We start from the raw sequence: 11,188 nt of genomic DNA, 5'->3' as shown, positions 1-11,188 counted from the left end.
ACAGAAACGAGGAGGGGCTATTAGAATAGCGTATCACTCCTACATTTCTCGCACGCCCGGCCGCCGGCGTCGTCAGAAAGTTGAAGTACGCCGAATCCGACACGGCCACGTATCGGATTGTATCGGGAATCCGTAAATCGTATCCTGTTATTTGTTTATTTGTATTTTTTGCTGTTTAATTTTAAAATTTTCAGCGTTAAATTTGCTCATAAATGCTCTCCTTCTCCTTCTTTTTGCAAGGGGAAAAATATTAAGAAAATATTTAATAATTTTTTTAAATTTGTAATTAATTTTAATAATAAATGGATAAATCAATAAAAAATCAATTAATTGATCAATTTATCTTAAATAAAAAATAAAAAAAGTCTCTTGATGTGCTTGATTAGTGAGAATCACATAATTGATTGTATTAATTAAGGAGAATTGTATTGATTGGTATATCTTAATTTTAAAAATCAAGAAATAATCACTTGATGTGCTTGATTAATGCAATCACTTAATTGATTTAATATATTTATAATTAATTTATGTGATAAATTGGTCAATCAATGACAAATCAAGAGAAATTTATTGGATTCATATTATCCCATATTTGTTAAACGCCTAGCCAATACTATCCAAAAGACCGATCTATTAGGTAGCGAAAAACAGTACTTAATCCAGACAACAAACTCTAACAATATTTACCTATAAATATACATGAAATTGTCATAAGAAACCATCCTGATTAAATAAAAATCTCTCCCTTTTTCTTTTTACCTCTTTTGTACAAACTTGATGACTCTGCCCATCAAGTGAGCCACTAAACTATCCATTAGACATTAGAAATAATAATTTTTTATTTATATATTTTTACTACTTATAAGGCCATAATTATCCATAAAATCTTAATTATATTTTAAAATATCACATTTGGATGGTTGTATATGAAATACAACCATCTAAACAAGTCCAATTGCTAATAAAGATCAAACAAAAAGGGATGAATGGACCCTTTATATAGTGTAATTTTAAATATTTGAACATGGCTAAATGTTAAAAATGACAAAAAAAGGTGTCCCTTGTCTTTTGTCCATTTACCATAAGAAGTACTCCTTAACTTTTAAACCAAGCATGTGGAGATTGTTATAGATTTCCCGAACTTGCACACAATCTCCCCTTTAGCTAAAAACCCTAGTGGTTGTGTCATATAAAACTCTTATTAGAGGTAAAAAGAAAAAAAAAAAGCAATTAAAAAGATGAAAACACGTACAAACTTGAGTTTAACAACAGGAGAGAATGTTCTTTTATAATGATCAATTTTATTGAACTAAGTGGATGATTTAACTACTAACCTTGCTTTGAACCGACCAATGCTATCATCATATAGTGTTTGACACTAACCACCCACCTACATCTTACAATTCTAATTGCAACCATACAAGCATGATGGATTGTCATGGTCTTGCTATGGACACCCGGAAGGGGCAACCTAAAATGGGAAATATTTAAGTGTCTAACTTTCCCTTTTCCATTAATTTTAGAGATTTTGATATATTTGCTAGGCGGGTTTTAAGAAACCTCCACCCACCCACCAACCCACCCACCCCCACCACATAACCCTAATTTTGCTCGCCCCCACCATGTAGCTGGTTTTTCAATCCCGTTACTACCTTTCAATACACAACCCTGTCTTTACCGAGTAGACTGGTTCAACCTAGACGAGGAATCTTAAATAGAAAAATAGAGAAAGACTCCAGATTGCTGCATCGGTGTTCCTTTTCCTTGATTCATGCCGTACCTTCCTCTGTGACTGTAATTTGAATATTATTTGCTCATGCTTGGGAACATTATTTGAAAGAGGCTCAACTGATGGCCCTCCTGATCCAATGATTCGGCCGGTAAAGCTTCAATTCCCCTTTATTTCAGTCCGTGGCAGCTGCTGTGCTCGTACGGCCCACTGAATATTATCTAGCCGTCTGCACAGTTGGTTCTGCCATCATTTATCGGAACTTCCAGACTTCAAAGATTTTGAGACCGGAAGAGAAAATGATCACAAGATTTTCTGCTTTCAATAACAATACCGAGATCCAAAAGACTAAGTGATTCGTTTTACAATTGTATCGATGTTACAATCTGAACAGATCACTATTCAATTTCCAAATTGCACTTGACTTTAGATTAGAAAAGACTTTCCGTTACAAGGGACGAAATAAGATGCTTTTTCTACCTAGATAAAAAAATCAAGCACTTCGTTATCAACGCCTGAACAAGGAAAACCGAATCAAACATACTGGCTTCAGTTTGAATGAAATTGATTACTCGAAAATTGCAGATCTGATTTTAGTCTTGGAATGGGAGATAATAGAAGAGGAGTTAATTAGCAGGTATAATGCTCCTTGTTTGAGAATTTTTTTTTTATTTACTGGTAAGATGCCACAGCCATAACTTAAGATAACTCTCCATCAAGATCGGAACCCAAATTGATGGCATATAAACCCATATCACCAGACAACTTCACACCCTCACAGAAACTAGCATCAGAAAAAAAAGGGGCTAAAAAGCAGTAAAGCCCTAATTAGAACAGCCACTCGAAAAAACACGCGCTCAGGAGAGCTGACCAGAATCAGCGACCGTCACCTCTTTCGCGGTCCTTCCAGACGACGATCCAACCTTCTCGATCGCCTTCACAATTTCTAGTCCCTCAACGACCTGCCCGAACACCACGTGCTTCCCGTCGAGCCACGGCGTCTTGACAGTGCAGATGAAGAACTGCGATCCGTTAGTGTTCGGCCCAGCGTTGGCCATGGAGAGGATGCCCGGTCCAGTGTGCTTCTTTATGAAGTTCTCGTCGGCGAATTTAGCCCCGTAGATGGACTCACCGCCGGTACCATTTCCTTGGGTGAAATCTCCACCCTGGCACATGAAATCAGGGATCACTCGGTGGAACTTAGATCCCTTGAAGTGCAGCGGCTTTCCGCTCCGGCCGACGCCTTTCTCGCCAGTGCAGAGAGCGCGGAAGTTCTCCGCCGTGCGAGGGGTCGTATCAGCGTAAAGCTCCATCACGATCCGGCCGGCCGGAGCGCCACCGATCGCCATATCGAAGAAAACCTTAGGGTTCGGCATTGTAGGCTGAGAAGGCAAGAATCAGATGTGGCTCACTACTGTGATAAAGATAGGGTTTTGTTGCTCCCTTCGAGACTATTTATAGTGTCGCCGGTGAGGAATATCTTGGACTTGACGATCTGGACCGTTTGTTTGGAAGACGTGGCCACATCGAAATACGTGTGGATGAGGACAAAAATGAGAGATGAGTTGACCGCAGTTAGATCTGGGAGCGGTAAAATGGGTTAAGTTAGAGGAATATGCTTTGACTTATTCGCTAGGGGAGTGCCACGGTGCCTCGCGTCTGATCAGCCACTTGTGAGTAATGCCAAGGGACATCTCGCATGCGTACAGTAAGTAACACGTGGTCCGCCGTAACAAGAAGGGATGCTATGGATCAGTTATGGTCTGTGGATATTCCTAAAATTTAATGGATTAAGTTAGCCCGGAACGGATTGAACCGGATTGAAATTTAGACCAACTTGGGTCAAACTTATGATGGGCTGGACATCGGTAGCCCGTTGAGCCCAATTCAGGTAGAAGGAATACCGTGCCAAATGGTGGTACCAAGCCGAACCGAATTTGGCTCAGTGTAATTTTTACTTGAGTTCGGTTTGAGTTCGGCTTGGGCCGGGGTGCCGGATTGGACGCGGCAAAATGACGCGAGTCGCCTTCAGAACAAAAGAGACGAATCGACCATCTACTGATTTTTATATATAAAATACATGTATTTCCAATGAGCAAAAAAGGTGCGATGGTGATGGAAGAAATATCAATCCTTTAGATCGTTTAGCCACTGCACACAGCATGTTTGATTCATTGCTTGAGACGCACAATGCGAGTCAAATCGGATCTGATGGGCATAGAGGAGACTGGGTGGGTCTTGATTCGCGACAACTGGATTGGTTTGAAGTGACAAGGGAATATATCAAGCCAGACTGGGAAGAGAAACTTTGGGTGTATCTAAAAGAGTACAGATATCAATTAATTTTCCTAGTTAAAACGTCAAACAATATGCTGGAGCAGTACATTAACATCAACCAAAATAGGCTCTTCCTCAACAATCAAGGTTAGAGGAAATGAGAACAGAAATGAGGGGGAGAGAGAGAGAGGGGGAGGGGGAAGGGGAATGATGGATCTCCAGAACTGTGGTTTTCTCAGAAGAAAATTTGAATCAGACATGAGCTCCAGTTCAGGTCAGTGAGTCATGAGTGGAGACCAAAGATCATCAGGTAGGAGTTAACATGGCAAATCACCGGTGTATTTCTATACATGATAGTTAAAGGAAGGGAAACGCCTGAAAGAAACCAATGTAGGGGGCCAACAGGTCAATTACCTTTAGGATAAATGATCATTTTCCACATAAAATACCTCGACTCGAGAGCTCTTGTCTGTGTCTGTTGAGGTATGTGGCCCCCAATCTAACCTTCCACTTCTGTAAACCTACAAATTGTGCATTTGTGCTGTTCGGTCCCTTGACCTCAAAATGGAGGATACCATACTATTGAACATGGACTTGAAAGTGATGTACCCGTATAAAGGCAGGAGACTCACAAGAAAGATTTCACAACCCTAATTATCTGACCACCTTCAGGATCCACCCTGTGTCACTTCACCATTCCCTACTTCACTATGTTCTTCTTCCGGAAAGACCTCGGATTGCAAAGATGGTGCTATGTTCTTTACATGGTACCATGTCAATTCCCACAAACTATCCCCACCAAGGGCGGTCCTCTGTACAAGAATTCCCTTAGTTTTCATCACAAGCAAAGTATTCTTGAGGAGTTCAGGCACTAGCTCCTGAAGTTTCTCACTCTTTTTTCCTCTCACCTTGGCCTTCAAATATTTCTCCATGCGGGCCAGAACCCCAAGCCACAATTTGCAGAAGCTAGTTGCCTGAAAGAGATCATTTAGTAATTGTAAGAACACTTTGGATTGTAATTTCATGGCAAGCACAAGAGTGCCCTCTATGTTCCTATAGTCCTTAGGGGAGTGGCCCTGTGCAATCTCAAGCAAGTCATCAAGCATTGTAAACATCACTTGGTCAAAGCACTGCAACCACAAACCTTGAGTTAAGCAAATTCCATCCACTCCTGTTAAGGACCTTTGCAAAGAGAAAACTGCATGATTCCTAACCTCCTCTCTCTGATCCAAGCACACTTTTCTGAGCCCTTGGACCAACATAAGCCAAATCTCACCTATTTCTTGAGAAAATTTTGAACCCTCCTCTCCAGCCTCCTTAATTTCATGACTCCATTTTGCAAGGCTTGCGGCAGACTCTGCCATTAAGTCTAAAGAACGCATGGATCTATCAGCCAACCCGACCCTGGATTCGGCAAACTGCCTTGAAGCATCCACACACAGTACATAATTGGATGGAGTGAGGTGAGCCCCATCAGTCATAATATATAGCAGAGCCTCAAAACCTGCTTCAGAAGCTTCTGGGTGGCGGGCAGTGATGGAGAGCAGGGATGTTATGGTCCGCCACCCCATCTGAGACCTAATATGCGTAGCATTTGCTTTCACTAGTCTCAAGACTTCTTGTGTTATGTGATCACAATAAGCATCAGCAACCCTAGCATCAAGCTTCAGTATTAGTTGAAGTGACCTTAAGAGCTCATCAGCTAGATTCTCCTTATATGGAAGCAATCTCTGACAGATACGGAGGAGTCCAAAAACAGCTTTCTCCACCAGGGCACAAGGCATCACAGTCGATTGGACTATATTGGCTATATGTTCATATACCCCCTGCCAAAGAAGAGTAATCCTGTCTCGGTTGTTCAATGTGATAGCAATAAGCAATTCCAAGCAGAAAACAGCAGTATCTTCATCCTCAGGAGAATTGTTCCCCTTTTGAGGTCGACCTGCTACCCATATTAAAGCTTTTGCAAGATGCATAAGTGAATCTTCCTGAAGAAATTTGCTCTCCGTAAATATACCATCAATGTGACATTTCTGTATTGTCTGAAGAGTTCGCTGGTGCGCTGCTAATTGCTGTTCAGTTGGTTGTGATCTCGGTTCCTCTGTGTCTAGAGATAATAACTGACTGAATTTTCCCATCAACCCAGATGATCTTCGAGGAGTACCCATGGTAGGAATATGAGAGGCGGATAAAGAGGTAGCCACGACTGGTTTCCCATGGGCAGGGTCGAGGTCTGAATCATCAGCTGCATCACTAGCAACACGGGCTGGAAGAAGGCCAAGCTTGTGGAGTCTCAAGATGCAATCCAGGATGTTTCTCCATGCTGTTCGAATATAGTCCCCATATCTGTTTGCTATGGTGAAGACAGTTACAGTAGCCATTCTAGCTTTCACGTCATCTCCAAATGCCAGAACGGGCTCCTCAACAGAAGAAGGATTCAATAAGGTTGTGAACTTACAAAGAGAAACAACCAAATCATCCAAGACTCCTTCCAGATGGTGACATGCCGAGATCTTAGCCATGGCCACGAAACCCTCAACACATGTGTTCAAGACATCTTCTTGCTCTGCATGGTCAAACACAACAGATATAGCAGCAATTGTTGAGCCAGACATGATAGCAAACATGTCGTGGTCAAGGTGTGCACTGCCATCACATAGAATGAATGGTGCAGTGTTCTTGGATTTGAGCATAAGATCAATCCAGCGGCTTGGGGTCATTTCAGCATATCCAGCACCCTGTTCAGGAATTGTTCGTATCTCATTCTTGCATATTGAATGGTAGAGCTCAGAGAGAAATTCACGTGGAAGGTCAGTTCCACCATTGATCTGCCGATTGTTACGGACGAAATCCTCTTCAGTCATCTTCTTCTTAACCTGTATATTGTGTTGATCTGTATTGAGCAATATAAGTGAGTAGGACAAGAGGAGTGCAGCATCTTTGTTAGCCAAAATTTGTGGGGACTGCTCATAATATCTCTCAGAGAATGCCTCAAGTACCCTTTGGATTTTTTGAGACTCCCCAGGGAGCCTAAATGTTTCTAAAAATAGCCTCAGTGCAGTATCCAAATTCATGTCCTGAAAATCAAAAGTTCCAGCAAATTCGTGAAGCACTTGTATACAAAACTCATCATGGTTCCCCAAGAAATCACCCACAAGATTTTTATCTAGCCCAGCAGTATATCTGAAAAAGCAAGCCACACTCTGAGGATCAAGTTTATCAGGCAAAAGATGGTTCCCTTGAAGAAACTCCAACCCCTTCTCTGGATCTCTGTTGAAGTGATCAGCACCTATTGCCAACCTACCTTTGATGTACTTCCTTCGTTGTACAAATCCAACCCAATGATTCAGATCAGAGTAGTTATCACACTTAACTGTCCAGAAAGGAGAATACTCTTCAAGTTCCATATGGTTATGCTCTTGAGCAGGAGGCCCACTGCCAATTCTTTCAGCCATTCCCTGAATAACTGCAATCAGACCATCCAAGGCAAGGACATGCAGTGCAGAGAGTGGACTGTTCACAGGAAAAGCACTCCTGGAAAGCAAATTTACCAGATCTTCAAAGACATTACTACATGTTATGTCACAGTCCAAATTAGCATACATCTCAGGCAAGAACTGCTTCTGTCGGCAAAAATCTACAAGAGCCTCCATTACAACCTCTTGCTGCTGGTAAGAAGCCCCATATCTGCTCTGAGCAAGCCTCAGAATCACGCAAGAAAAGAAAGCTTCAAGCTGCATTTTCAGCTCTGTGCGCAGATGGTGGTACAAGTTGAGAACAATGCCGCAAACCATTGAAAGGATTAGTGGGCTCATAGAGAGACCAAATTGCATCAGATTCCGTAATAGTTCATTCTGTATCAGAGACAGTAGCTTCGGGTGTTGATGTATAGATGGCCCCCCCAACTCAATGGCTGAATTAATCAAGCCCAAGGCAAAAAGTGGAACGTCTTCATCAAATGTGATAGGGTTGGACCTTGGTCCCATCTCAATCTGCTCAACAATGTTTAAGAGAGAACACAGAAAATGGAATATCTCCACCATGCAAGGGATCCCATATGGTTCTGTAGCAAGGTGGTCATTTGATAACTCCTTGCTGCTAGCGAACCCTGATGCAGCTTCATCTCTCACATTTGATGCTGAATTATTTGAGCCAAACACACCAACAGGTGGTGGGTCATCATAGTCTGAACTGCAATTGCCATTCTCTACACGCAAACCGCCCTGGACATGAAATTTGGGCTTCATCAGGAATCAGACAGAAGAAAGCCTTTAAAAATAATTAAAAGTTGCAATGAGAATTTACCTCTTGTTTCACAGGTGTGCTACCATTGATTGCTGGATGTTTCGTTTCATCAATGTCTGGTACATGTGAAAATATACACCTAACAAGCTCATGCATTGTATGGCGAGCTATTCTCTGCAACAGCTCACCCTTAGTCCCTGCTTGGTGAACAATGCGGAAGCATGTATTTACAATAGTGCATACGTGCTGATTATTCAACGCAATGGATGCCTTGCTTTTCATGCATGCCAGAAGAACTTGCAATATCTTCATCAGTACCACCTCTTCTGAAGCAGGGTCTGTCACCTCAAAGCGGCAACTGGTCACAGCATCAACCACCAAATGCATTGCATCAATAACATTTACTGTATTCAGATCAAGGTTGTCAAGAGTTAGAATCTTATGGAGAGATGATAGTGCAACACCAGTGATAGGGGCTCCAGTTTCATCGGATTGTATCACATCCAAAAAGGGCTGGAGATAAAGAATTGGATTGATTGTATGCCATTGGTGTTGCCATGAGAAGACTTGCCTTCGAAGAGACTTCAAATTTTGGATCAGAGAGTGCTCTAGTTGGTCATCACCAGCCATGTAACGACCTCCCCATCTCACATTTCTCCTCATGACTGCCAAGACTGCACCAATTTCGGAGTTTATCATACATGATAGAGCAGCACTGTTAGAAATAGACTCAAAATCTGACGGCTCTTCCTCAATTGCCTTAATTCCAGACTCTAGTTTTAGCCGCCCCATACTTTTATCCTTCTCTCAGTACCAAGTCCGACAGAGCAGTTTAAACCATTAAAAACCAAATCTTATTTGCAGGACTTGCCAACACAGAAAGCAAAGTCAATCTACGCCGCCCAACCTGTAGAAGAAACCACATGTCACAATCATTGAAATGGCATTTGAACTCATAAAAATGGAAAACACACTAGAGAATTTCAGATGATTTCAAGCATAATGAATTTATTTAAACTAAAAATGTCACTGAAGTTCAAATTAAATGTTTAAATAAATAGATATCTACATAAACATCTAAAGTTAATTCAGAATTTTCATGGATGAAGCCAACAAAACAAAGATAGCATATAGGAGTTTCATCATAAGTGGAGAACAAACCAAAAATATGAAAATTTCTCCACAAAAAAGGAGCACAAACTCATTTCTATGCTAGAATAGTACTACTCCACTAATAATGGAAAGTGGTAGCTAAATGATTAAATACAGAGTTTTCTACAAAATGGCCAATGCACTCAAACTGAGTGAGGTGGACAAAGTGAAGCAATACATAAAGGACAAGAAATGCAAGACAAGAATTTAATTGTATACTTCTGTTAAAAAAGGTAATTTTTTACAACAACGAAGTGGTTTTGTTCTATGTAAATAACAATAACTTGGAACAACTGTTTTCTTTTCCTGTTGGATACTGTAAAAAATACTGGTTCTACATTCTCTACGTTATTACAAAAAACATTAAAATGATCTGAAACATCAAAACAGATGATTATGGTAATCTGAGCCACCTGATCCTTCAAGCATTATTTATGTGTCTAATGGTCCAAAATGAAAGAGCTATTTTCTCCTGTTAACTCTCAAAACACGCACAGTACCCCCAGTTATTCCAACCAATAGAAAGATAGAACACAATTTACACCAAGATCTCTTCATAGTTTTCACTGATTCTGTTTGCCCACCTTAAGTTCTACAACAGAACTTTCTTGACTAAAACATCTAGCGAGCAGCAAAAAGATTTTGGAACACATGAACCATGATATACGATGTAACTTTTTCCATCTTATGCATTTTATTCTCTCTTCTCATTGTAATAAAAAATAAAAAAATAAAAACATTCATTAAGCAAACCTCCTTACAAGTCAATGTTGAAAACTGTTTGTCCCTAACAAACAAAGGATGACGAATGCCATTGCAGCAAAAGAAAAGGGAGTCTTAAAAATTAATTTACAGAAACATTTTTTTAAAATGAAAAAAAATCAATTTACACTAAACATTTCGATCAGTATATTGGAGACCTTTCACAATTGATCTTCATTAGACAAAGCTCAAAGCCATCAACCCAGGGTTCAAAAGGAACAGGAATTTATTACCCACAACAATTCAATAAAAACCCGGCATTTGAGGGCTTATTAGTTTCTGTAGATATAAACTTCTGAATGGACATCTAATTTCACTTACAGGTGTTCTGTAACTTTAAGTCGTCCACAAAAAAATGTAGCAATTAGACCTTGGGAGTTTGTAAGACCACTAACATACTAACTAGTAGCAAATAGGATAAATCCATATGCATTAATTGTAATAGCCAAAGCAAATAGGATAAATCCATAAGCATTAATTGTAATAACCGAACTGTAGTCACAATCCAGAGTCTAAAGATGAACCATTAATAAACAGCGAAATTCGCTACTCCCAAAATAGTCATTCTAACTAAGTACAACTAGTTTACTCACTGAGGTGACAAATACCATACAGCATGGCATCTAAAAAAAAAAACTGTTTACCATAAAAGGGTTTTCTATAACAATGCCTCCCAGAAATAATGACTTAAAATCGACAAGAATGAAAACAGAATCATAATAAATACAATGCACTCATTCGCATTTGAAGATCAAATACTAAACAACCGGTTCCTCTCGCCTTAACTAAATTCTTGTGACCCAGAGCATTCGCTTGGGACAATATAGACTTGCTTCTTGATGTTGAAAAGGTAGTAAAGCATTTTTTACGCAAAAGGCTTACATGATCCAAGCAACTGTGTCACATTCTGCCCACTCTGAAAAAAGGACAAAACATACAGAGGATTTAAAAAAAAAAAGCAAGCTAAATACCTTTAATAGTATCGCCTTCTGAAGAGCATCAAGCATGACAAAACATAATTCG

General features: G+C 40.2%; 2 protein-coding genes across 3 annotated transcripts; both read right to left on the bottom strand.

The window, feature by feature from the left end:
- Positions 1–2,378: 2,378 nt before the first annotated feature.
- On the bottom strand, positions 2,379–3,162 carry LOC137938675 (peptidyl-prolyl cis-trans isomerase-like). The gene has a single exon (XM_068783662.1). The coding sequence runs from the start codon at positions 3,103–3,105 to the stop codon at positions 2,587–2,589; it is 519 nt and encodes a 172-aa protein (XP_068639763.1). The 5' UTR covers positions 3,106–3,162; the 3' UTR covers positions 2,379–2,586.
- A 783-nt stretch (positions 3,163–3,945) lies between these two features.
- Positions 3,946–11,188, bottom strand: LOC137939044 (ARF guanine-nucleotide exchange factor GNOM-like). Of its 2 annotated transcripts, XM_068784214.1 has the most exons (4): positions 11,137–11,188; positions 8,312–9,158; positions 5,151–8,229; positions 4,893–4,980 (listed from the first exon to the last, which is right to left on the bottom strand). In XM_068784214.1, the coding sequence occupies exons 2-4, from the start codon at positions 9,041–9,043 to the stop codon at positions 4,973–4,975; spliced, it is 3,819 nt and encodes a 1,272-aa protein (XP_068640315.1). In that variant the 5' UTR covers positions 9,044–9,158; positions 11,137–11,188; the 3' UTR covers positions 4,893–4,972. The 2 variants fall into 2 exon arrangements, with proteins under 2 accessions (XP_068640314.1, XP_068640315.1); XM_068784213.1 differs by having other exon boundaries at positions 3,946–8,229.

This window comes from Aristolochia californica, unplaced genomic scaffold, assembly GCF_029961685.1.
Source record: "Aristolochia californica isolate CCGP_79_NKW_82.1479 unplaced genomic scaffold, dmAriCali1.0.hap1 SCAF_8, whole genome shotgun sequence".
Taxonomy (NCBI): Eukaryota; Viridiplantae; Streptophyta; class Magnoliopsida; order Piperales; family Aristolochiaceae; genus Aristolochia; species Aristolochia californica.
Note: the sequence above shows the minus strand (reverse complement) of the source record. Positions and strands in the feature narration are given on the sequence as shown.

What these genes read in the sequence shown, in the direction of transcription:
- LOC137938675 (XM_068783662.1), bottom strand. Translation starts at nt 3,105, where the DNA reads ATGCCGAACCCTAAGGTTTTCTTCGATATGGCGATCGGTGGCGCTCCG.
- LOC137939044 (XM_068784213.1), bottom strand. Translation starts at nt 9,043, where the DNA reads ATGGGGCGGCTAAAACTAGAGTCTGGAATTAAGGCAATTGAGGAAGAG. An exon ending in GCACACCTGTGAAACAAGAG is followed by an intron (nt 8,230 to 8,311) that starts GTAAATTCTCAT and finishes TTTCATGTCCAG; the next exon opens with GGCGGTTTGCGTGTAGAGAA.